General features: G+C 48.0%; 3 protein-coding genes across 5 annotated transcripts in view; 1 reads left to right on the plus strand and 2 right to left on the minus strand.

The window, feature by feature from the left end:
• Positions 35-6067, minus strand: CCDC183 (coiled-coil domain containing 183). The gene is made up of 14 exons (XM_021415424.1): positions 5408-6067; positions 4860-4981; positions 4657-4722; positions 3827-3994; positions 3649-3753; positions 3396-3518; positions 2907-3035; positions 2755-2815; positions 2567-2667; positions 2291-2451; positions 1662-1827; positions 1190-1315; positions 864-960; positions 35-242 (listed from the first exon to the last, which is right to left on the minus strand). Exons 1-14 carry the CDS (start codon positions 5472-5474, stop codon positions 127-129), a joined length of 1608 nt encoding a protein of 535 aa, XP_021271099.1. The 5' UTR covers positions 5475-6067; the 3' UTR covers positions 35-126.
• SBDS (SBDS, ribosome maturation factor) lies at positions 6195-11572 on the minus strand. Its single transcript, XM_021415426.1, has 5 exons — positions 11383-11572; positions 10658-10787; positions 9869-10069; positions 9191-9355; positions 6195-8587 (listed from the first exon to the last, which is right to left on the minus strand). The coding sequence occupies exons 1-5, from the start codon at positions 11508-11510 to the stop codon at positions 8459-8461; spliced, it is 753 nt and encodes a 250-aa protein (XP_021271101.1). The 5' UTR covers positions 11511-11572; the 3' UTR covers positions 6195-8458.
• The window catches only part of TYW1 (tRNA-yW synthesizing protein 1 homolog), a 77860-nt gene continuing 62888 nt past the window's right edge, over positions 11614-26585 (plus strand). Inside the window, exons 1-7 of one of the 3 annotated variants that reach the window (XM_021415422.1) lie at positions 11614-11685; positions 13149-13297; positions 14004-14144; positions 14578-14679; positions 15451-15645; positions 16547-16828; positions 17888-18010. In XM_021415422.1, coding sequence (XP_021271097.1) covers positions 13163-13297; positions 14004-14144; positions 14578-14679; positions 15451-15645; positions 16547-16828; positions 17888-18010 — 978 coding nt within the window. In that variant the 5' untranslated portion in view covers positions 11614-11685; positions 13149-13162. Of the gene's footprint in view, positions 11703-11959; positions 12254-13148; positions 13298-14003; positions 14145-14577; positions 14680-15450; positions 15646-16546; positions 16829-17887; positions 18011-26585 lie in introns of those variants that run through there. The other 2 variants (XM_021415421.1, XM_021415420.1) reach the window with 2 other exon arrangements.

A 26585-nucleotide genomic window follows, 5' to 3' on the forward strand; every position in this document is an offset into this window, starting at 1 on the left:
TGTGCCACGACTGCCTCCCAGTTCTCCCTTTCCATCTTTATCACAGACTTGGAAGCAATGAGAAAGCTCTGCTCTATTAAACCTGCTGGAGAAAGGACCGAGGCTTCTAAAGCCCAGGGGCAGCAATCAGTACTTCTTCTTGCTGCTTCTAATCCTGCTTTCGATCAGGTGCAGCCCCTGCTTCTTGATGTCCTCCCGGGTGAGAACCAGGTCTTGGTCTTCATCAGCAAAATCGGAGGGTGCTGAGGCAGAAAGCCGGGAGGAGTGGGCTTAGGGAGGCTGTGAGGCCACCTCTGCCATGCCTGCATCACCAGGGAGAGCCACCAAGTCTCAGAGGGTCGGTGGCAACTCCAGCACAGGTGCTGCCTGCTGGGTTTTCCATCCTCAGCATCCCCTGGCACTGCTGCTGCCACCTCAGTGGTTCACCCCTTACACTGCTGGGGCTTCCAGCAGTGGAGGGATGGAGCCATGGGGTGGTGGCCACAGCTCCCGCTTTGGTCATAAAAAGGTGGCAAGCAGCTGAAAACTCAACTCCTCCAAGGAGGTGAGGCCACACAGAGCCAAGCACTGGTTGTTCTTCCCACCCAGGTGATGCTGAAGACCCTTATTTGGCTGATGAAGACACACAGCCCCCACCCTCTGCCCCAGGGCAGCTCTCCTTGCTTACTAATAGGGTTCAATACTCACCCACCCACTCACCAGCTGCCCTATCCCCAAAACCATCTCCTACCCTGAAAGCCTCGCAGACAGACATAGCTCATGGGCTAGGGCCTGATGGGACAGAGGGAGGTAGCACAGGACACCCACAAGTGCCCAGGGCTGGGGCAGCAGCTGTGGGACATGTCCCTGCTGTGCTCTCCTACCTTGCACCCCAGAGCCTATGTCCTCCAAGGGAATCTTCACGTTCCATGGCTCTCTTGCAGCCGTTTTCTCCATTAAATTCCTGACCTTCACAAAAGTCTGTGAAAGACTTAGGGTTAATTGCTGAAGGGGAGGTGGGTGTCAGAACCTAAAGGGTGTCCCACCTTGATGTCCCCCTGGGGAAGGGGACACCCCGCAGTGCCCAGCACTACCCTGGCCTCTCCCCAGGGCCACCTCCATCCTCCCAGCAGGGAGGACACCTTGGGATGGGCCACAGAGCCACACATGGAACCCCAAAGACCAGACCGAGGACAGAGCATCCAAGCACCTCGTTGTCCTCATCAGGAATGTAGCTGTGGGCAGGTAGGGAGCTCACACGCTGGGCCAGGTGCTGCAGCTTCTGCCTGCAGTACTGCAGCTTCTCATCCACCCCTTTGAACTCGACAGAGAGGTCCTGTGAGTGGAGAGGACAGCCACGATGGGGACAATGAGTTGCTTTGGGTGATGGTGGCTGCACCAAGTGTCACAATGACGCACTGTAGCCTTGAACACCCATCCCTGCAGATGTGCATGGCCAGGCCGGATGGGGCCCTGCGCAGCCTGAGCTGGAGGGGGGCACCCAGCCCATGGCAGGAGGGTTGGAACTGGATGATCTTTGAGATCCCTTCCAACCCAAAACATCCTATGGTTCTATGAAATTATTCTTGCCATGGGTCACGCACTGGGGAGTGGTCACGTGGTGGGGACAGGCAGGAGCAGCTGGTGGCACTGGGTCCCCAGCTCCTCTGCACGCCCCATACCTGATCAGGCACGTTGATGCCATGCAGACGGATGACGAGGTTGTCAATGCCGTTCTCAAACTGGAGCAGCAGCTCCTGGTTCCTCAAGTACTGGGCTCGCGCCTGCTCCAGCCGGGCCTCCTCCTGCTGCAGGTGCACCCGCAGTTCTGCCTCCAGCTTCCTGCAGCTGCCCAGACCCACACGTGTCCCTCTGGGTGTCCATGTGCAGAGACACCCCAATGTGCTGCACAGGCTGCCCGGGTGGACCCACACTACAGAGCAGAGCGGGCTCAGGCCCAGTGATGCCACCTCCCAGAGCAGACTGGGAGGAAGGGTCCTCCACGTGCCTGGCAGCATGCTGGGACTGGGCAGGCTGGGTTTGAGGGGTACCTCCATGTCATGGCTTCAGGGCCTGCTGCCACCATGGCTCTGCAGGACCTCACCCATCCCTCCTCACCCCATGCCCCTGCTGTCCCAGCTCTGGGTGCTCTGCTGGGACCAAAGCCTGAAGGAGCACCCTGCTGAATAAAGCTCCTGGTGCCAGGAGGACTTATCGGGACATGGATGTCCCAGTGCCCAGGTGACAGGAGGACATGGCTCTGCTGCCCAAAGGCTCTGGATCTGGCAGTGTCCCAAGGCCACAGCAGCACCTGGTAGTGCTTGGAGGCTGGTGGAACTTCAGCTCCGCGTGCTTCAGCTCCAGCTCCTGCAGCATGTCCTTCAGTGCCCGCCGCTTCTCCTTGCAGGCTCTGATGTGCTGCTCCAGCTCTGCCGTGGACTTCTGCTGTGCCAGCAGCCTGCCCGTGATGTCCTGCCGAGGGACGGTGCGGGGGCTCAGCCACGAGGACAGGACCACGGATGAGACCGTGGGCAGAGGGCTCGGCTGCTGGCAGATGGGTTTTGCCTGGGGTGGGACGTTCCCTTACCCAGACGCGGGAGCACTGCACCGCAGCCTTGGCCTTCTCCACCTCCGCCGTCACAAAGGCCTCGTGCTCGATCTGCGACCTTGTGGCTTGCGTCTGGAAGCCTGGGGGGGAGGAAGGGCAACAGGGGACGGAACCCTCCTCCTCATCCTTGAGTTGAGCCCTAACCCTGTGCCCTGCCAAGTACTCACCCAACGCTGAGTCCTGTAACAGCAGGGAGGGGAAGTCCACACCCAGGTCGTACCGGGATTGCTGCAAGGATGTCCATTGTCAGTGCCTGCGCTGGTGGCACTGGGGAGGGTGGCCCTGAGCTGCTGCCCTCCCCCAGCTGCCACCCACTCACCGCTCTCGAGTGCTTTTTGCTTGCCTCCTTGAGCCACGGCCGGTCGGTTGGCACCTTCTGGGCAGCCAGGGTGCGGTGTCTGAGCTCCTCCTCCGCCAAGAACTGGGTTTCCAGCTTGGCCATATCCTTCTGGAGCACAGCAGAGCCAGAGAGGAGGGAGAAGTCAAAGCTGGGAAGGACCTTTGTGGGCCAGCAGGACTTCTGAGTGTGGCCAAAGAGGGCAGCTGTGTAAAGGGGCCAAGTAGGAAAGCAGGGAGGACAGAGGGCATGGAGGGCTGTCCCCAGCCCCAGGGAAGCTGACAGCCAGATGCAGAGGAGCTATGAAGGCATCTGCATGCCATGGGCAATCCCAGCTTTTTGTTGAAATAAATTTCTGTAATTCATTGCAGGAAGATGCACTAACCCGGGCATGTGGGGCCATTTGTGCTGGGCCACTGTGGACTTTGGAGCATTGGAGAGGGCCCCAAGGTGACCCAGGGCTGTTCTCACCTTGGTGATGTCACTGGCTCTGAGGGCATCCAAAGCCATCAGCTCCCTGTCCTGCACTTCCCCGTGGTAGGCCCTGGCCATCGTGTGCAGGAGCTCCAGATGCAGACGCAGATAGTCCAGCTCCTGGGGCACAGAGCCACCGCATGTCACCCACTGAGCCATGGGTCAAACAAACCTCAGCAGGATGTCCTCAATCAGACCCCAGCTGCGGGGCAGCCCTATTGCACAGCGGGGACAGCGAGGGGCAGCTCACCCTCTTCAGGACATCCCGCAGCCCCTGGTACAGCGCGGTCACCTTCTGCCCAGCGTGGATTTTCATGTGCATCTTCTCAATGTTGTTCTCCAGTTGGCGAATCGTCTGCGGGGTGGGACGTGGGGTGACCCGGCGTGCTGAGCCGGGGGAGCACCAGGATTGGGAAGGGACCGCGCACCTGCACTTGCTCCTGGTGCCGCTTGTCATCGATGGTGACATCTAGCAGCTGCTGCAGCCGCCGCCGCAGCGCGTCCCGGGCCTGGCTCCGCTGCCTCAACTCATGCAGCAGCGCATTGCAGGCGTTCACCCGGTCAAAGATGCTGCTCCGGAGATTCTCTCGGGCCCCCTGGACGGGCACACAGAAGCTCGTGGGCTGGATCTGCCTGACCCTCATCCCAGCGCAGAGCCAGAGGCTTAAGGGGATGTGGGGACACTGGGACATGGTCAGTCCCAGGCAGGGCTGAGTGTGGGAGAGCTTTGCCCTGGGCAGCAAGGCAAGGCAGAGGTGGGTGCTGATGGCTGTCCACTGCCTGGACTCTGCAGGACGCAGAATGCAGACCCAGGATTGAGTGAGCATCATTAAAAAAAATCGATCATGCCCCAGATACAGATGCTGGCAGCATATATTGGCACTGCTCTGTCCTTGCAAACAACCCCTGGGCAAAGCAGATCCTCTGGGACCACCCCAGCACTGCCTACATCTGCATGGGCTTCTAACCGAGCTGTGACCTTGGGACAGGCAGAGAGCACGCTGCTCCCCAGGGTGCAGCTGGGCCCTGCAGGAACCCAGAAGACAACGCAGGCAAGACAGCCAGAGCTCTGCTGGGCAGCTGCTCAAAGAACTGGAAGAGATCTGTACTGATGGCTCCCACAACGGAAAGAGCATTTCTCATGGGATGGGACTCGTGCACACCCCAGGTCTCACATCACCGGCCCTGGGGGCTGCTGGCCCAAGGACTCCTGCAAGCGTCTCTTCCCAGCTGCTGCCAGCCAGACTCTTCCTGTTACCTGCACAGTTTTGCCAGACAAGTACTTCTGTTCTTTGCAGGCCTCAGAGACGATACGCTGGTCATGCTGCAGGCGGGAGGGGGCAGAGAGATCAGTGCCTGTCTGGGGACTGTCACAGCCTACTGCTGCTCTATGGAGCTGGTGTTTGCTCCCGGAGAGCCCAGCAGAGGAGCAGGGGCACATCTGGTGGGAACAGCAGGTACCTTCTGGGCAATGTCCAGGGCATGGATGGCCTCCTGCACTGTCCCATGCAGCTGGGAAAGCAGATTTCTGTTCTGGCTGAGCTTTTCCTCAGACAACTGCCTGGAAAACTTCTTCCCTTGCTCTGGAGGATGTTAAGGAGCTGTTAGTGCCATACCACCCACTGCTGCTGTCCCACGTTGAATGAGTCCCCTCCTCTGCCCCAGAGGCTTGGGAAGTGGGAAAAGGACAGTGGCCAGGCAGACATGGGGCACTGGGCCAAATGCTGCCTCCCTAGTGCCTGGGCATTCAGCTGGTCCCACTGAGCCCCAGTGGTGACCTGATGGCCCCTTTCTCCAGGTGGTCACAGTGCCCAGGGGAACGGGCAGCCACTGCAGACTCTATCCCCAGTGGGATTGTCACCCATTTTGTTAGAGTTCCACGCTGGGACCAATGTCCAAACCCACCACAGTCACTATCCCCCAGCCAGTGCACGCATCCCTGCACTCCAAAGCGTCCCCATGGATTCAGCTTTGCATGGGCTGTCCCTGCAATGCTGAAGGAGCAGCACCTTGCAAGGCAATGATGTTGCGCAGCTCCTGGATCTGCTGGCTCATGTCCGCCCTGTGGCCCTGCATGGTGCCAGGGGTCCTGCCTCCGGATTTGGAGTGTGTGTGACAGTTGCTGTGGCTCCAGTCTGTTGGAGAGGGTGTCAGCACCCGTCTGTGACCTCAGACAGAACCAGCACCACAGCTCCTCCAGGCACCGCACACCCTGTGCCAGCCTTCTCGCACCTCCTGGTTGCCCACTGCCCCAACAGCTCGGCCATGGCACCCACAGCCCCTTCCCCTCTGCTTCCGCAGGGCACAGAGCAACCTCTAAGCAATTACTGAGCTCTTAAACAGAGGGATGCAGACCGAGACCCTGCTCAGCGCCCAGTCACCATGGCTACAGCAGTTCCAACCTGCCCAGTCCCACCAGGCGTGCCCAGGAAACAGGGCACACCCAAAAGAAAGGGGTACATTATTCCAGGAGCATCTCAGCACTGCAGAGAGGATGGCTCAGGGCTCCCATCAGCGTGGTTTAGGGGTGACCATCAGGTCAGGAAAGACGAGATATTACCTGCTAACTGTTCATTGCATTCTTCTTCTCCCCTCCCTAGACTCAGTTCCCATCACCCACCCCTGTGAAATTCAATGTCAATGTGACCATTTTTTGTCTTACCTCAAAGCTGTCTGCATACTTCAGAGGTGACTGTTATTACCTACATAAGTACCTTTGGAAATCTCTGTTAATTAGTCCTGAAACCACTACACTCCTCCTTGAAATGGGCAAATGATAAAATTGGAAAGAACAGCTGCCAATACTGGTATTTATTTTGATGCTTACCATCCATTCTTGCTGAAATACAAACATGACAAGAAATGCAAGCATGTTTATAAATAAAATCAAGCTCCCTCTACCAGAGAAAATCCTTAACATTTGATTTGTAGAAACAGAAATATGGAAATTGACTTCCTAGCACCAAGCTCATAATTAGCTTAGGTTACGTTTCTGTAACTCGAGGTCCTTCACCTGCAGCCATCCTATTGTGCTCTGGGTGCAGAAAAACCAAAGAAATTACAGAACTGTGAAATCAAATATACCAACACAATGTCGTATGAGGCTCTTGCTCAGTGTCTCCTTTGCAGATTTACGGATTACATATTAATTCTAAGTGCCAATGACAGGTTAAATACCAGCACTACCATCCTTTTCATAAATTATGCACGAGGAGATGGCCATTTGAAAGACAAGCAGCTAAGAGCTTGTACACACATGGAAACTTGCCTGTCTATCCATGCATGTACAGATCTCCATGTTTAAGCTTTGTCCACCTCACAAATACGCTAATTACGCCACTAAACTTTCCTAGGCAGCATTTAAACAAGACAGATTATCTTGGGGGCAATAGAAAGCAATTTAAAATTGATTAAATGGTTCAAGAATCTCCATTTCACTACCCTTCAGCAAAACTCAGGCTCCACAGTGGCAAGTCCTCCCAAAACGTTGCTAAAGAAATTGAATCCAACCTTGCACAAGCTCTTGTCAACAGGCTGCAACTTCAAAGAGGATGCCTTTGTCTAAGGATCTAGGTTCCTCTGCATCTGATGTTTCAAATCTCTTTTCCTCTGGCTGACTTCAACTCTCCCCACATAAACTCTAGAAAACTCACAGCATCTGTTAGTGGTACAAATGAAAAGGTCATGTGAAGAGTACAAACCAGAGCTCTGTTTAATTGCCATATAAAAGGTCATTTACCCTAAAATTACGCAGCAAGGAATGAACATACACATATTCATCCGAAACAGAGATCTAGTGGTTGGCACAGCTTGCAAATCCTGATTTGCTGTGTATTATCAGCATGGAAACAGGCACATGAATACCAAAGACTCCCCTTAAATTCCTGCTGGCTTAGCCTTCAGACACCCAGGCCTGTATTGTTATGGTATTTTAGTACCTTTCCAGCTTCTGTCCTCTTTTCCCCTCTTTCTTGAGATCCCCAAGTTAAACTTGAAAGCATTCGTTTTGCACAGCTGAAAGGAGTCTTAACAAAACTATCAAGATCACAGTGCCTCGGGAGCTGGCTGGAAATGCTGGGCATGTACTAGAAAGCAGCATAAAAAGCCACAGGATAAAGGACAGCTGCCAGAACTGTTGTGTATTGAACTCAGCTGAAAGGCACACACACACAGACAGCTACCACGAGGGAATGAGGGCCCAACAAAAGACTGTCTAGCACAATAGCCAGAGGCCACTGCCTGTTAGAGATGTGCTTCATTTCACCCCATGAATGACAACAGCTCAGAAACACAGCCTACGCCTTCAGCCTGCAAAAAGCATCACCACAGCCAGGGATAGCTCCTATGCTATAACAAAAATAGTTATTTCTTTCTGTATCTGTAATACATAAATAGATGATAATTCTTTTTTTTTTTTTTTTAACCAATGTAGCTAAATATATTTTATGAATAAGTTATTTGGAGAACATTTTTTCTAAGTTAGCAAGTACTGTTATACCCAGTGAAGGAAATATACAAGAATGGTCCTTTAAATTTCTGTAATTATTAAGCAGCCAATTATGGATGTCTAGGTCAGTTTTCACGCTGCCAAGAGATCAGCAGACACAATCCACACTTTGCAATTGTCTGAAAGTGAAAATGTATCTCCCTTTTCCAAAGGTTTCTCTCCTCACGTACAACACCTACCCCTTGGTGACCACTGCAGTCCTCCAGTCAACACTGACAACTCAAAGCAAAAGTGACTGGCACCACATCAGTCAAACACGCTCCATTAGCAAACCTTAACATTCACCAAAGCTAGAGTAAATTCCCTATCAAGTCTTAACTCATTTCTCATTAGTGCAACTCTGACACAGAATGTTCCTACAGGCAAATCACCTGTAAACCAAGCAAGTGAAAAACAATTAAAAAACACACTGCATGGAAAAATCCCAAAGGGTTAGTGTCAGAAGGTATTTGGCAGCAAGAGGTTGGAAAAAACAAGAAGGCCAAACAGAAAAGAGTGGCTAATGCCAGTTGTTAAACATTGTTGAAGTAGCAGTGCTCCAGAAGGGTTTCTGTTATTCAAGCTTTTCATCTCCTTCCTCCACATCTTTCAGACTGAGCACTTCCAGCGTTCCTTTCCCTTTGGTCTCAGACCGGATCAGCTCATCAATCTCTCTGAAGCAGCCCGGGTCAATAAGGCACACCTGAAATATTCCATATGTCATCAGCCAAGCAGTAATATTTGATTCTCATCAACTTTTCAAGGTTTAACATTTAATTTTCATTTATAAACTGTTATTGCTTAGTTACTAAGAAGGACTTTGAAGAATTGATAAGCAGTTTTTATCATGTAATCTCTACAAAAGCTTTGCAGTTCCAGCATGTTCAGGATGCTGGACATGACCACTTTGACAGTTTGGTTTCTAGATGTTAATCTGTTCTTAAAAATATTTTTACCAATACCAAATTTGCTGTACCACAAACTGCTTTGAAAAAAAAACAAACAAGTGCCAAAATACAGGCCTACTCCACCAAATAATTAACATTAAAATTTCATATATGCAGAGAGACTCACCAATGTGATAAGAGAACGACCGCAAAGAGAAACCACATTGTGCTTCTCCTCAGTCTGAACCAGCCATCTCTGTACCATAAAGACTACTGTCAATCTTTATGGTACAGAGGAGAACTACATCCCTAGTACCCTTGCAGCTTATCTCAACAACTTCCCTACACTAACTCTTCTAGCACATTGTACAGGTGTAATCAAATCACACGTGAAACCCAAGATCTGCTTTATCACTTACAATTTCTAACTGATCATGGAAGTCTTCATTCTCAATAACTTTTATCAGTGGCTTGAGCTTCTCTTTCAGCTTTTTCCCCTCCTTTACCGGAAGAATAAATCGTAACCTCATGTGAGCACGTTCAATCTGCATGGTCTCCTTTAACTGTCTGATCACTTCCAGCGCCTACAAAGACATTCAAAAAAGAATAAAGAGCATTTAAATGCCACACACATCAAACCCTCTAATCCTTTGCATAGCTTCAGACACATTTCTCAGCACTGCTCACTGGCACTCTGCTGCAGGAAGTTTGCTACTATGCTACTTTGATAACCTAAGAAGAAAAGGCAGCGTTACTGCAGGTGGTCACGTCAAGCACAACTGATTTAATACCTTAACTGATTACTAAACACTACTGATATACTAAAGCAAATTATAAAACTTTTATTTCTGTTCCAGAGATACCACTGTCACTGCTTTACCTGGCTTCATTCTTTCTCTCTGCACTGAACAGTTAAAAACCAGCTACATCAGTGTCAGAAGTTGCTTGTACTCATCATTCAGCTACCAGCCAGCTGACAAATCCTTCTGACAGCTTTTGACCACAGGACTTCCTTTATCCCTGTGAGAACGTCCACAGCAATATTTCACTTGAAGGCAACTCCTCTAAGCGCAAGTTGATTTTTAGAGAATACCAACCTGTTGCTTAGTGCTCTTGTTTGGTTTGACAGAGTAGTGAATATCCTTCATGGCTCTTTCTATAAGGATTACAGTGTACGGCCTCTTTGTCTCAGGATTCACACATTTGTCAGCCACAATAGTTGCAATGTCTCTAAACATCTGCTCCAGCTGTGTCTGTCGTTCTTTGTCTGACACCTGCAATTCCCCTTTGGATAGAATCTGTATAGTTAATCGAAAACAAAGAGGTTAATAAGTGCCCCATATTTGACTAAAAAAATGAAAAGCCTAACATGTTAAATTTAACAACTGCTGGAAAGTTTTGGTTAGACATGAAGTGTAGAAAAAGAACAGCCATATTGACAATGACAAACAATGGTGGAAAGATATTAGAGGAAAAACACACCACAGAAGCACTATCAGGCTGCTACCAGGTCTCCCTGGAGACTTCTCCTCTCCAGGCTGAACACGACCAACTCCCTCAGCCCGTCTTCACAGAAGCAGTGCTCCAGCCCTCTGAGCATTTTGCAGCCCATCTATGTCTGCAGAGCTCAGTGCATAAAAGCAGTATGCTACGCAGAACAATCAGAACTCTCATCAACAAGATGTATATGATTTAACACTCCACCAAAAAGCTACCTCTGCTTTCTGCCCATTTTTGAACAGATAAACCTTTCTTCTGCTTACAGCAATACTTCATTCTACGAAAGCCTTCCAGTCACAAACCAGCCTGCCAGGTCTGCACGCCATGCACATCTTCAAGCTTTTACAAACTTCTTCATTGTATATCGCAAAGCGTGCAGAACTTACCACTTTACAGATTTCTGTTTGGTCATCTGTTCCAAACGCCCGGATGAGGTCTTCCTTCTTTGCCACCTGGCCTTTGGAAACATTGACAAACACTGTGTGGGTCTGCAGGACCTCATCAATATCCTTCTCCCTAGCAAAGGAGAGCAGTGTTAGAAAGGGTTGTGGGGCGACAGTGAGCTTGGGGCGGGGAGGAATGAACCCAACTGCCAAGGGCTGAGTCAGCGGCACCAGGGCACTGCTGCCAAGGTCACATCTCTCCATGGGAGCTGCTGGGTGGGGGCAGCCCACAGCGGTTGGGTGCTGCCTGGGCTTCTTCAGCTCCACAGCTGGATCCCACAGGCACCTTCCCTCGGCCTACCGGGGGCCTCCTCCCCTCACAGCCGGGTCCCACCGGGGACTTCTCCCCTTCAGACAGCGCCCCATGGAGACCTAACTCCCTCCCTCCCTCTCAGCCGAACCCACGGGGGCCACCTCCTCCCTCAAACTCGAACCCACCGGGGACTCCCCTCTACCTCACAACTGGACTCCACCAGGGGCTCTCCCTTTCCCTCAACCCATGCCCCACTGGGGGCCCCCCTTTTCAATACGGCTTCACGAAAGTCTCTCCCCACAAAACCAGTCCTATCGCCCCCCTCCCTTCAAACAGGGCCCCATAGAGGCCTCCCCCTCCACAACAGTCCCACCACGGCCTTCCTCTCTCACAGTCAGGCCTCCAGGGCACTCACGCTCCACTTCGCCAGCCCATGACTTTGTTGCGGTAACAGGCGATCTCGAAGCGCTTTCCGGCGCGCCGGGCCCGCACCACGGCCACATTGGTGAGGCGGATCTGGTTGGTGGGGGTGAAGATGGACATGGCGGCAGCTCGGCCGGGCTGCGCCCTCGCGTCACGCACGACACCTGGGGGCGGGACTTCCAGTCACTGCGTCTTCCCATTGGTCGCCCCTTCGGAAGTCCCCGCCCATCCGCGCACTGGAAAAAGCCGTCCGGGGGGAAACAGGAGAGCGCGGCGGGGCCGGAAGGGGATGGAGGTGGCACATGGCGGGCGGTGGGTGCGTGGGGGTGAAGTGGTGGTGGGGAGCTGGGGTAGTTAGCTGGGGATTGTGGGGCACTAAGTTACGGGGTGGGTCCCTTCAGAGGAGTCTACGCGGGATAATTAGTGGAAGAGTGATGTGTGTGTGTACAGGGGGCCCTCAGTTGGGGGTGGGAGGGCAGAGGGCCCGCCCCTCAGCGGGGTAGTTAGGGTAGGGCGGAGGGCCTGGCCCTCAGTGGGATACTTTGTGTTTGTATGTGTGGAGGATCCCCTCAGTGGGTTAATGGGGATGTTGGGGGTGGGGGAGTGTGGCACAGTAGGCCAGTTATTGGGGCAACTTGATTGTGGTAATGTGGGGTGAGGCACAGGGTTTAGGAGCAGGAGGTGCCCCTGCTGCTGCAGGCTTCTGTGGTCCTTGTCCAGGGCTGTGAGGGGGAAGTGGTGGAGAAGATTCCAGCTGCTGTGAAATGCTCAATTTCTGCGCGTGCAGAAAACAGGTTTTTGAGTGGGCTGCAGACAGCAGCGGGATGCCATGATCCATGCTTCTCAGGCAATAAGTGTTGCAAGTGAGCCTTATTCAATCTCTTGAGTGTTTCCTATGCCATAAGTAGTTGTAGGGAGCACATGAGCAGCACTCCTGGCTGCAAGACCACATACTTGGAATTTAGCGTGAGGGTGCCAGAGCCCTGGGGCTGGCTGCCCGGAGAGGGGGCGGGGGGGTGTCTCCTTTTCTGGAGATATTCGAGACCCTTCTGGATTCTTCCCCGTGCAGCCTGCTGTAGGGAACTGGTATGGGGTTGGAGTGGGCGAGCTCCAAAGGTCCCATTTGACCCCTACCATTCTGTGATTGAACTCAGTTCATTACAGTCTTAATTGTTATGAAATAAACGTCACCCGTTCTATATAACTCTGGGAAAGCACTTGAGTTTGAATCCAGATTTCAGTCTGTCCTCGGAACTCTGTAGCAAGCCCATTATAAGCAGCATAGTGTCTTGCATGTGCAAGGTCTCTGTTCTGCAGCAAGCTCTCTTGGGATGATTCCCTGCTTGGAATGGTGTTTCCTGTCTGCAGAAATCTACGTTTGTTGGTTCTGTATGAAGTGAATGCCTGTAAGCTCCAGCTGATGTTTCACACGGTCATTTTACTTTTAGGCAGTAGCACTGTCCAAGTGTTTTTTTGCTTTTCCTTGGATCAGAACATTCCCTAGATCAGAAAAAGCTTGTATTTCCATATGATAGCCTAAAATGTTAGCTTGGGTAGGCAGATGGAACTGCATATGCACTGCTGAGAAGGTGGAGGTCTTTGTTTTAGACGTACTGTTGTCTTCAGCTGAGAGCTGTTTTCTGCAGAGCCTGAGAATAGCTGATGGCATGAGTCTGTGGGTGTAGTATGGCTTTCTTGTGCTTATTCTAAATTCATTCTGAAGGAATCTGCTCTTGCTACATCTGTGATTTATTCCAGGTTTAGATGTCTCAATGGATACGTGGAACTTTCTCTACGCTTGCCTGGTGTCCTTATGGCTGCACAGGTTTTACATCTATTCTGTTACTGCTTTTGGGATCAGCCTGTGGATTGCCGTTCAGTTCTTCACTACCAAAACCAAGAGGAAGGTAACTGAGTGTTTAAGTACATTCCTCTGAGAACCCAAAATCTGTGTGTAGAAAGGAGTAGTTACGAGATGAAGGTGACCACTTATGCAGTGAGATGTGCTGTTTCACTCTGGGCCCACCTTGGTTGTCGCAAATCCCAAATGTAGCTTATTCTCAGTTACAATCCTCTGTGTTGAGTGTGGATAACTACAACAACTTTGTTCCTCTGATGGCAGAATAGATCTCAGCTGAGAACTTCTCACTTTGCTACTGAGAAGTGTCGGCCTGAATTGCTCAGTCACAAAGCAAGCTGCTCTGTTTGTGCCCAGTGTATCAGGTTAGTCTTTCCAGTGACCTTAGTGGAAAGACTGAATTGGTTTTAGGATGGGAGTGTGGTTAGCTCATTCAGGATGTTAAAAACTCCTTATACGTACAAGTGAAGCTCTGTTGCATGAGGTGGGAAGAATCTCTTCTTGGGTTCTGACAGATCCTGCTGTCTCTCAGGGGTGTGAGATGAGCTTGCAGCATGGCTTAGTTCAATTAAATAGTTACTTACACATTTTTTTCTTTCTATGAGAGTGTAAGAAACTAGAATACTTTAACCATTGCATTTGCTTAATGCTGAGAGGCTGGTTGCTGGCTTTGTATTTAAAATGCTTTGGGGCAAATAGGCTTAATGACACTTTCAAAAGGGGTTGAATGAGACACAATGCTTTTTTTTCTATAGGTTGAAAATTCCAATGGGAATCTAGTGTCTTCTGAAGTAGCAGAAGACAAACTAGTCAATGGATATGCTGCTCTGCAGCCGAAGGAGGTCTATGTTGCCGGGGTGAAGATTTTCTATGGGTCTCAGACTGGCACAGCAAAGGTATAAGTTATTTCTTTTTCCACGTGCCTGAAATTGAGATTCAAGTATGTTGCTTGCCTTAAAAACACTGAGCTATGTAGAAATCTGAAAGTTTATTGGAAAGCTCATGAGAAATTAGTGCCTGATGTGTAAGCTGACTCAAAATTAAAAATACTCTTAATTTGCTGGCAGATATTGCTGTAGACAAAAGTGCTGTCTTAGGTTCTTTGTCCAAAAAAAATAGTAATTTGCGTGTATGTAACATTAGTAGCTGCTAGCATTTATGTAAATTTTCAGCGTATTTCACTTTTTTTAATGTGAAGAATTACAGGTGCAGCATCCAGTCTTCAAGTGTCTGTGCTGTGAGAAGTCTTATGACTGGGTGCATAGAGCTTGCTTGACACTTGCTGTAGCTGGGTTTGTCATTGATAACTTTCTACCTTTCTCTTTTTAGAGATTTGCTAAAGATTTGGCTGAAGCTGTTACTTGCCTTAATTTGCCTGTGGAAGTCATTAGCATGGGAGATTATGATCCTGATGATTGTCTATCAGAGGAGGTGGGTACTAAGTACAAGCTTTTCTGGAGATTGTTGATGGTCTTTTACACTTGTGGTTTTTCCCTTGTTGTCCTGGAATTCTCCAGAGCTGTGTGTTTGACAACTTTCTCTTTGATGTAGGAAAGCATAGCTCATCAGCCCTCAGCAGTAATCTGGATAGTTACTATAAAACATCACGTAGAACATTTTAATACTGACCCTGATTTTGTGTGAGCTGGTTCTGTAGCTCAGCAGTGAGTTACATGTGAGTGTCTGCACCTGGTCCCCCTGTTTCTCTGACAAGAGTACACCTGGGGAAAGGTTCAACACCAGGACAAATAGATGGTGATACTTCCACAGCCTTCAAAGCCTAAAGTGAGAAAATTCCTGGGAGGCGTATTTATGCTGAGTAATCCTTGATGGATTTTTCTTCTGTAAATATTGATGGATGCTTCTTGAATCCGTGGGAGACTTTGTCACTGCAAGAGTCTGTTCAAGAAGCTGTTGGTTGAGTAGGAAAGGTGGATGTCAAGTTCTTCTGTCGTGTCCCTGTTAGGCCCCTAAAGTAGACAGGTTAATATTCCTTGGCTGATTTTGGGGGGCTTTGCATGGAGGATAGGCACTCACTGCTGTTGAGATTATTGCCTGCAGCATTTCCAATCCACTTAACAAATAAAACCCCCGTGTCTTCTGACTCCTGACTCTCCATGTGTTGTTACAGCTCGTCCTGATGTAAAGTGCTTTGAACATTGCAGTGATCTTTCCTATCCTGTTCTCTTTATTACACAACAGACAACCAGCAGGAACATCTGCGTGTTCCTGGTAGCTACGTACACAGATGGGCAGCCAACCGAGAGTGCAGCCTGGTTCTGCAAGTGGTTAGAAGAGACTGCCAATGACTTCCGCTTTGGCAAAATGTATCTGAAGGGCCTGAGATATGCTGTGTTTGGCTTGGGAAACTCAGTTTATGTTGATCATTACAACACAGTGAGTATATTCCCATTACCTTTCTTTTTTTGCGCCTCTGAACAGCTAAATTTTCCAAACTGCAATAACAGTGAGTGGCAGTAATAGGTGGTTAGGATTAGGGAGATTGATATTATCTTGATAACACTCTGGTGTGTTAGCTGGTATGGATTTTAAGGTCTGAGAAGTCATCTTCTGTTTCAGCCTTTGTGTGGACTTGGTAGGAATTGGGTTTAGGCCCCAGGCAATGCAGCCTTGCAGCAGGTGTGCTGCCCTCTTAAGTGGGAAAGAGAGGACTCCAATATTCATGGTGCGAATCTCAGTGGTTTTAGTAATGACTAATGAGACTACACTTGATAAATCCTTATTGAGTTAATTTCCCAGCTTTGAAAGCCTTCTGTCACAAAGATAGAGTTCTAGAAACCCTTCATGAAGACACAGCGCTAGAAGCCCTCTTGCTTGCTGCCTTGCAGTTTAGAGCATGTTTCTCAACTTTCCATGTGTTTTTCTGGATTCTGTGGATCTTAGTTTTATTTCCTGAGGTAAAATATGACAGTATCTAAGCCTGATACTTACATTTTTTTCTAGCTTGGAGTAAAATAGGATGGCTTGCCACTGGTTATCTTTGTATAGATGCAGGCCATGGGGAATGCCAGTAGGCACCTCACAAGCTGGTTCCCAGACCTCACCTGTCGTATTACCACAGTAGCAGAGGTATTTACAAATGAAAGCCCGAGGGTTTGTGGTGATGTTCAGACTGACTTGTGTCCATGATCTGAGCAGGTGACGGGGAGTCCAGAAATCCCTACCTTGCGTTCCTTCATCCCCTGTAGCTTTCCAGTTCTCTTATTGTCTTTGCTTTCGTAATTGCGTGTTTTCACTTGGTCTTCATTCAATTTCTCTAATTTCCATCCTGTCCTAGGTTGGAAGAAATATTGACAGGTGGCTGTGGATGCTCAGTGCCAGGCGTATCATGACTCGTGCCGAGGGGGACTGCAATGTGGTCCAGAGCAAGCACGGCAGCATTGAGGCTGACTTTGAAGCCTGGAAAACCAAGTTCCTCATTTGTCTTCAGGCCCTCTGCAGAGGGGAAAAGAAGCCCTGCAGTGGGAAGTGCAAGAAAGGGAAGTGCAAACCCCAAGAGAGGCAGAGCAAGGAGAACTCAAATCATGAACGTGGAGCACCGGAGTTTGAGAACGCTGAGGTAGAGCCAAAATCTATGGGTTCTTATTTCTGTTGTGGTACTCTTTGAAGTGCTACTTGACTTTTTCCTCCTTTTGTCCCACTGGCCAGAGAGGTGCTATGAGGGCTTAGGCTTGATCCTTCTTTACTATGGGGTAGAGGGGGGAGAGGGATATGAGATGATGAATAACAGGCAGAGTAAGTAATCCAAAAAGAAGGACCAACGATTAGTGTGGACTAGACTGAGTGGCTTCTATGTGAGAAGGAAGCTTTCTGCCTGAGTGGGAGGAGGTGCATGTTGTGACAAATGCTCTGAGGGAGTCAGTCTTCACTGTTTCACAGCCAGAGTGAGGCCTTTAGTTCCCTATGAGCAGTTAACCTGCTCCCACTTAAACCTGGTGAAGCTCAGGCACTTTGTTTGCATCCCAGGGTTCTCCCAAGTAGATCTGCCTGTGATCTCTTCTGGCGTATTTTTTGATTGCAGGTTTTGAATAAGGATTCTCACGTGTCTCTGCAATACAGGACACAGAGCAACCGTGATACTTAATCCTTTCTGAAAGCCATTTATTGTGGGTTGGAAGTGATAGCTACAGCAATGTAGAATTCCCTATGAAAACGGATGGGAATTGAGGATGCTGGCTGCTGCAGGAACAAGAGGAACAGGTCTTGTTACATTGCTACTGTTGTGCAGTACCTTGCCTCTGTGCAGAAAGGTACACAGAGCTGAAGGAGTTCAGGCTTCCAGATCATCATAGCATGCAGCAGGAATCGGATCCTTCTGTATCACTTATGTGATCGGGTAGGGATACAGCGCTATGGATTTGGAGTTTCAAGTGTTCTATGTACTATTGAACTGTTAGAAATAAACACTGATAGTAGCCCCCAAGTTTAAGAGCATCTCATTTTATAGTATATCTTATACTATATTCTCTTATATATATTCATATTATAGGCTGGCAATATAGTATTTGTCAGTAGTCTTTACTAAGTGTTAATTGGTTTCAGTGGTTAGTATGAGTGAAGATTTTCTGTTTATCACAGCAGATATGTTCCTATTCTTTTCTCTGGTCACTTAACACAGGCTGAAGACTTGTTTGAAACCACTAGTGAGGAGGAAGCTGATGCTGAGGAAGCTGGAGGTACAAATCCTGTCATTGATGTTGAAGATCTTGGCAAAATCATGAGCCACATGAAGAAAGCCAAGGTACTGCTACTACAGCAATTACAGAGCTGCCAGGTCTTTATTATTGATTAAAAAATTGCCTGCTGGATTCAAACCTGCAGAGTCTAGTCAAACATGTACTGTTTGCAAACCTGTCCCAAAAAAGAACGTACTTGGAGGTATGTGGCATTTAGTTGTTTGCTAACTGGCTTTGACTTGTTCACTGAGCAAATGCTGCAGTGTAACCCATTGCTCTCAGGCTGAGAGAAATGACTTCCACGGTGAATATGACATGTCTGAATGTACAACTCTGCCACTGTCATCTGCGTCTAAACTCAAATCCTGTTACACACCTGCATTTCAGCCAAGTATAGTATAGTGCTGATGTGTCATGGCAGGGGAGTGGAGTGCCAGCTGTACAGGTAGGGTGGTAACAGACTGCTGCAACAGCTTCTGTGTCTTGCTTGCTGCCCTGAAGTCAGGTACTATATTCTCACCTCAGCAAACCTGCAATTTACCTTTCTTACATTGCACAACTCTGTAGTATGGATTTCTCATGGCTTTCCTGAAACCTAGCCACTTTGGGCCTTGTTTACACAGCTGGACTGCAGCAAGGCAAACCTTGGGTCACAGCAAGCTGAAGGCTTAGGAGGGAAGGCAGCTACAAGGGGAATACAGGGATCTCTGATCCTTACTCTGTAGAGTGGGAAGGAGGTAACCTACTGCTTGCCTTCAAGTCTGACTTAAGGAGTAGCTCTGCTAACCTGGGGGTCAGTCAACCTGCTGAGTGAGAGCTTCCATCCCTGAGCAGCAGAATATTGTCTTGCCTGCTGTGGTTTGCAAGGGAAAAAACGAAATGTGTTTTTCATTTGTTGATGGGGAAAGGATCAGCATCTTTCACAGTAAATTGTGCTGTGAGGTGGTACTTCTCCTGTATGTGCTCACCACTAGAGGTCAGTGACAGAAAGGGAACTGTAATTTCTGTAGCAGCAGGCATGAGAGATGATTAGAGACCAGCAGTTCTGTGAAAAATTAGGGCTTGAGTTCTCACTGACTGATAAAAATACAGCAACACCATGGTCATGACTGCAGTGATAAAATACTTGTAGCTTCTCAGGCTCGTGGTTCAGATGAAATCTGTGTTGTATGGTTTTGTAAATAAGTGGAGATTTCACTGAAGTTTGAAGTTTTGGTTGACATGCATTTCCAGCAGTAGACTTTCTCCTTGCTTGCTTAGCTTTCTCGTTACCTTTCTTGGTTGCTGAGAAGACTGTAAGACTGCAGGGTGTTCACAGCAGCAGTGCCAGTGTGTAGATCAGGATCTTGTGCCCCAGACCCAGGTGGTGTTGCTGACCTGAGATGGCTTCTGCCTGAGCACAGGTGCTCATCTGGAGCTGCAAGCTGCATTTTCTCATCTGCTGTTTTATCAGAGGAGATGTTCTGCCCTGACAGCTGAGCACTGCCTGCTTACCTCTGTAGATGAACCTTTCTTTGTGGCTGCACTGACTACCCTAGGACTTGTCCTAGGATTTGGGGTTCATTTTGAAACCTTAAATGGTGCAGTTCTCATTAACTGGCCCTGTTTTGTGTGGCTGAGCTGCCTACCTGCAGTCTACCTTGAGATCTACATTTCTGGTTTCATGTTGCTGTAAGCTGAGCAGGTAACGGAGGAATGGCCTTCAGTGATGACTTCAATGCAAGTCTTCAACCCTCTTGGACAGGTGTGTTGTTTCCAGAATGATAGCAGGGTATAGTTGTGTGAATATTTCATGAGGGAGCCTGACCTGGTGGCTATCCATAGAGTTAGCTGGGAGAAAGAGTGACTGTCTCAGTGGTGAATCTCCTGGGGAATGTGCTCATTAGCCAACAGGTTTATGTGAACACTTGAATTGTAAAATGATCCCGCAGGTGCAGTTATTTACTCTAATGAAAATAAATGCTGAAGTCTTGATAAGAAGGAGCAGGATGATCTGCATCTGTGGAAGTAATTCATTGTGATGGGGCACTTTTGTTCCCAGGCTGGGAGATACAGTTGTTTAAATGCAATGCATTTTTTGCTTTCTTAAGTTACCCTCGCTCCTATGAATTTGTGCAATGAGAGTTTCTTTTTTTCAGTTGAGTTGTGTTGTCCCTTTTGGTCACTTATTCTTTCTCAGAATGCTGAGCAGTGTGAAATCATTCTGACATTCTTTTCCTTTACGCTGATGTAATCTGTTGTTGCAGTAATCTCTGCCTATAAGGGCAAGTACTCTGGGTTTCTGTATCTGCATTACCTGTATAGAAGCCAGTGAGTTCACATGTGGGTATTCCAGGGTTGTATCACAACACTTCATATGCAGTGTCTGGGATTTGAAACACGCCTAGCAATTTCCAGTTTGTTTTTCTTGGCTTCCAGCGCTGTGTATTAACTCCTCTTCATATGGGAGATGTGTGAGGCAGAGCCTCCTACTCCAGCAGAGTTAATTTCTTGGAATGCTTTAGGATCCATCTTTTGATCTTTGCAGGCACATTGCCACTTGTGAGGATCACTAGCAGACGAGACGGATGTACAGTCATAGTTCATTGACCTGCTATTATGGAATAGCAAAGTGAGGCTGTAGCGGCAAGTACAGCAAAATAATATTTACTCAAATCTCTGCTGGTGATCGTAATTTATTATTGTGTTCCTCTCCTGTTACTTGACTCAATAGAAATCCAGGCAGAATTGTTTTGCAGCTTGTTTTGTGTGTGTATATGTTGATAGCTGTAGTGTTCTTGTATATTGCAGCTTCATTACGCTTTGCAAAGCGTAGTCCAAGGGTCTGAGACGAGTACTGGGTTTCTGCATTTGTTTGGGCCAGTTCAGATGGATCCTGGAGTAAGGAGGTGAGTGCCAGAACCCATCTTCCAGGTGTGGTTTTGGCTGCTATACAGTATCCCTTGGAGAAGAGCTGGATTTGTGAGTTGGGAATGAAGACATAAGGTTCAAGGTGCTACTTACCTTCTATACACTGTGCCCAAAAGTTGGCAGAAGGAAGTATCGAAGGGTTCATTCAAATATATAAAATGATGATTTAGTTTGAAGGGAAATTCCACGCTTTATCAAATCATTTACTGCCACATGATGACTGTTTAATAGATGCTGGAACGCAGCACATTTTTCTGAGTATTTCAAATTTTGGACCTTGCTACCACAAGAAATTGTTGCAGGTGATCCTTAGTGGGCTTCTGACCTGAACTCAAACCTGGCTCAGTTTGGAAGGCACCTACAGTTTCATAAAGGGAAGTGCTTGGGTGTGAAGTCCAGAAGTGCACGTTCCAGCCACAGCCCAAAGAGGGCCGGGAAGTCAGTCCATTGCTGGCAGCTCAGCAGCTGCATTTCCCAGGGCTGTGGTGATCCTGGGCTGGCTGCCCCATACATAGGTGGGTTAACTCCTGGATTTCTTCTGCATCTATTTATTCCAGTCTGTTTTTTAGGTTGGAAGTCTGGGCCTGTTCTACAGGGCGCTTTTATGCGGCAGCTGAAGGCAGTGGTTCTTGTTGGATTCAATAATGAATGGACTTCAAGCTGTGTAGTTGTGGTTCTCTTTTCCTGTCCTCCAAAGTTGTTGATGCACCCCTGAAATATACTTATCAGTGAAATGTGAAATCTAATGGGTATGTTTGTGGCCTGCAAGACTGCGATTAATCACAGAGACACCATTCCTTAATGTAGATTATCTCCCACAGCTGGGAGATGGTGATAAACTAGAAAGACAGATCAATCTAGACTAGTTCCCAGGGAATGAAATGGCTTTATTAACCTTCATATTTATAAACTGCAGCATGAGGAGTAATAATAATAATCTAATTTTTTTGGATGGGCTGGGAAGTAATCAAATGGGCATGTTTTGTTGGCACAGTTCAGTGATGAATGTTCCTGCTTTCTAAACCAAAGCTTAACGATGCTGATAGTCACATTTTCAACATAAATACAAAGAAGGGGGGAGGGTGTGAGAACAAGGCTGAGGTTGCCTTTATAGGGAAGAAACTATGTCCCAGAGAGTCTGTTCAAGAAGCTTGTCTCGGTGCTGTACCTGTTGGGCACAAGGGTGGTTTCTCGATCATCCCCTTTGACTCCTCTCCCAAAAAAGTCATTCTAAGGTGAGCCATTCACCACCACTGGGGTTATGAACCACGCTGCTTGGTGCTTTCAAAGAGCCCTCTGTGGGAGAGGAAACTTCTAATGACATTGGTTGGAGCTGCACTTGAAGCGGGGCAGTAAGTTTGAAGACTTACTCATAGGTTTGCAGAAAGTATTGCATGCAACTTCGTTACAAGCAGATGCTTCTAGAGCATGCAAGCACTGGTAGCTGCCTTTTACCTGAATTGAAAAAGGCCAAGTGCTTAATTGTCAGATGTAGAAACAGTTAAAAATGATGTCTGCCTTCAGAGCTCTCCAAAAAGTTTTTCTAACTTTTAATAGGTGCAGGATTCACAGAGGGGACAAATGTGCTCTTATCTTCACCAGCTCAGTCTCTGGGCTAGATTTTGACCTCTGTTATTGGAATTCAGAGCGGAATTGGCTTGGAATTCAGAGTGATCCCATATTTTGTAATGAGCTCTAGGAACTAGCATTTGATTGATGAGGGGCTACTTCTAGCCCTGAAATCTGGCCCATGGACATTTTACCTTATCCATTCCCTGTGTTCAAGTCTTTCTTTATATCTTAATATATTGTAATTCTTCGTGTTAGACAAACAAAAGAGACGTTGAGGCTTGACTTTACCACGTGAAACTTGGGAGTATCTGATGGAAAAGGGAGGAAAAATGCTTTAAAGGTTACCTGTGCCTGGGCAGTCTTTGGCATGTGGTGTGATACTGTTTTTCCCTAATGAGCCTCTGCAAAGAGCTTTGAGGTCTGTGAATAAAGAGCCTTATTTCTATGCTGGTTGGTAGATCCCATACCCCTTGCTGCTCTTTCGTCTGTTGTAAATTAGTCAATAAATGGGTAGTGAGGCAAAGCTGCAAGATATAAAGATATAAAACAGGCTGGAAGTTTGAAGTCCCCCTGAGTACTGAGCTTCCTCTTTATTTGCAGCCTTTTCTGTTCCCTGTCTGTTGCTGGAGGTGATCAGGCTTTGCCTGCAGCAGCCCAGCCCATCTGCTTACCATTTTCCCCACAAACTTTTTGCTGTGTTTCTTGAGGTATTTCTCTCGTGTGCATTTTCTAAGGTTCTTGCCAGACAAATAACACAGCTGAAGTCCACAAATCAATGCACAGAATGATTATCTGCTGATGGTGATTACTTGGAGAAGTGAGGAGGAGGTGGCTTGTTGATGTTGCTGCTGTATCCAAGGAGTGACGAGCGCAAGGATGGCTTGGAGCACAGCATCTGCTGCCAAATGGATGTGTTTGAGTAAGGTGTTAGGTCCTGTGTGTGCATCCATGTTCTGCTAGATGAACCCCACAGTCTGCACAGACTGCTTAGGTGTGTGCCAAACCATGCTGTGGATGTTTCTGCTAATAGCACGGTTAAGCTTTTGCATGGGGAAAGCTTCAGCCTTTTGGCCACTGGCATGGGCAGAGCTACTGTGGTTCCAGAGTGGGCAGCCTGAGTCTGTATTTGTGTTGGCAAATATCTGTGTGCAGAGGGTTGTTTTAACCCAGCTGTGTTGCTGTGATTGGAGATGGAGTGCCAAACTGCTCCTAACTTTGGAAAGTGGGGCTTTGGTCTTGAAGGATGCTGAGCAGGGCTTTGGGTGTCTGTTTTCTTAACTGTCACATTTATATTTTCTTACGGTTAACGAAGATTAATTATGGTGGAAACTAAGCAATTTCCTTTTGGGTTTAATCAAGTATTCTTCGTAAGACTATAATTATTATAATCTTGTGTCCTTTGATCTAATAGTCTCGAAAAGCTGGCTAATGCAAATCATTGAAGAGATTACAGGGCAGAGCTGTTAATTGGGTGCTTGAAGACTTGCGTATGGCTCCTACTGGGGAAGTAGCAGAAGTGCAAACAGGACCTTTCCTTGCTGCTCTCCAGTTAGCTGATCAGAAGCTTGTGTGCAGTCTTGGGCCAATAGACCTTCCTGAGAAGGGCAGTCCAGGGTGGGAGCTGTGCTTGGGGCTCTCCCTAGGGAAAGCGTGTGGTATTTTGGCTGCTTGAAAGATGGTGTTGACATGAGATGTCCTTTCTTTAGTCCTGAGCTGGAAGGAAAAGAAAGAAATGGAATGGGGAATTCTTCTACAGAGCCATTAAAAAGAAGTATGCAAAATATGCCAAGATGCTAAAGGATATGGTGTCGTGGAGAAGTATCGGTGGTAGGTGGAGGTTGGACTGGATGATCTGGGAGGTCTTTTCCAACCTTGGTGATTCTATGAAAATACGGATTGTGTTCTCAGTGAGAAAGCAAAATGGGCTACAGCTGAAAATCTTGCTGGGTGTTTCAGATGCTTGTTAAATCTTGTTTCCTGGGTTTTAGTTTTGATTCTTGTAGTGCAGAAGAAAGGAATAAAAATGTGAATATATGTCCCGGTTTTCAAATATTAACCGCTCACTTCTGGGGGGAGACGGACGCATTTCTTTTAGGTTTGATTCTTGTTTGCTTTGAAAATCAGTCGTTTTTATGGTGTGTCCAAGGAAGCTTCCCAACTCCAACAAATGTCGGCAGAACCATAAAGCAGCGTGTGAAATGGAGACTTGGTTTAACTACAGCTTGTAAAAAGCCTTCCCTACAGCACAGCAGTGATATTACAGCTCTGTGAAGCGATCCCAAAATCCCTTCTGCAGCCTTGCATATATGCATACGTTCTGGGAAGTGTTGTCCTTGAAGATTCTGATGCTGAACCTACAAGAAAATGGGTATCGATGGGATCTGAGCTGCAGGGCTGTTGGCATAGCATTCTGAGCAGTGCCAGCTGTGGGGGACCTTGTGTCCTTGTACAGTAAGGCAGATATAGATAGAAACTTCTTTCCAGTTCTTCACTGAAAATAATAGAGGTGTCTATTCTCAGGTTTTTGTCTTCTATGCATCAGCACTTCTTTGGGGTTTGTCTGTTTTAGGGATGCTTTCCAAACATCCATACCATGATTTTGATCACGCCTCCTCCTCTTTTAGTCCACAGCAGGGGAATGAATTGCCGAGCTCCCTGTTCCTCAGCTGTCATGTTCTGCTTTCCTCCTGTCTGCTTTTTTGCTTCAGTTCAGCCTCGTGTGCCTCACTGGGCAGTGATGTATGCGGTGGGTATGTAACCTGTGATTATGTAGACACCAGCAGCTATTCTTAATAAGGTTTTCTTGCTGTTAGGGTGCTTGCTGGTTCACTGATTACTCAATCCGAGTTCCTAATACGCATTTCTGTGCTCGCTGAGGAAGGCTCAGGGCAGTTTTTAGTGATGACTGACAGCAGCTAGATATCCATAGTCCACAGGCTGTGCAAATTGCAGTTCAGCTCGTTGGTTACCATTGGGCCATGTGACAGTCAGCGCCTCGGACCTTTCAGAGCTTTTGTGCAAGCTGACACCCTTTGCTGGTCCTGCTGCTCGTGTTTGGTCTCGTGGGAAGGCTGCTCTGTCAGGAAAACTGTAGTGCCCCGATGGCTGCACGAGGGGAAATCTGTCCGTGTTCTAACTGCCTGATTGTCACCAGAGCTCTGCTTGTTTGGGATTTTAGCTCTTCATTCACGGAACTCATGAACTTTAATACTTGATTTAACCATTCCCCTGAGGAAGTTGTACTACTGCTCCCAGGCAGTCTCTCCCCAGTAACCTTGCCAGCATTTTTTCCCTTTGCTCCAGCTCTGTTTCTCTTGCCTCCAGCCCCTGATGTATTACTGCTTTCTTACTGTTTGCGCCGTTCCGTCGTTAGGAGATGGTGGAGGCTCTGATGGATGATGCAGTAAGTCAGGACCAGGCTGGGGTTGCCTTGTGTTTGCCCAGGGGGAGGTTAAGTAGGAAACAAGCTCAGTCAGAATTGAGCAGTATTCTGGCTGTTTTCCTTTCTGGAGTAAAAGTTTTTCAGGGAATGTGTTGTTTTCAGCTCTGGCGCGTGAATAGAGCAATGAGACTAAAAATGCTAACTTAAGGTAGTGTAGGGAAGGCTTTTTTTTTTATTTGCATGGAGTTCACGCAATTTGCCTTTTTTCCTTCTTTTTTCTTGCTCACAATCCTAGTTGGGAAAGCGTTTGATGTAATAAAATGGGAAACATAGTGAGAGCTGTGACACCTCTGTGTCCTGGGTAGGGCACTGCAGTGAGCAGGGCGCATCCTGCTGGGCATGCTGAGCAGCAGGGGCTGTGCTGGGCAATGAGTCTCTGAGAAACTGGGAGAGATTCCTGCTTCTTCCTGACTGTGAGCTCTCTATGAGAACAGGGTGGGTGTGATTTCAGTTTCCTGGCAGGGAGGTATTTCAAGGACATGAGGCGCTGGCTCTTGTCACCGCTTGCTTGATTTGTTAGGGAAAGATAGTAACTTGCTTTAGATTTACTACAGGGCTTTCTGCTAAATCACCGCAACTGGAGAAGTTTGCTCTGTGCAAATTTAACTTCATTCTCTGCGTTCGATCCCTAAATAATAGATATGAAAGGTTTATTAAGCAAATAAGTAAAACTCACTGGGGTGTGAATTCCATTTCCCGCAAGAAATGCCCAAAGC

This window comes from Numida meleagris, chromosome 18 (assembly GCF_002078875.1).
Source record: "Numida meleagris isolate 19003 breed g44 Domestic line chromosome 18, NumMel1.0, whole genome shotgun sequence".
NCBI lineage: Eukaryota > Metazoa > Chordata > Aves > Galliformes > Numididae > Numida > Numida meleagris.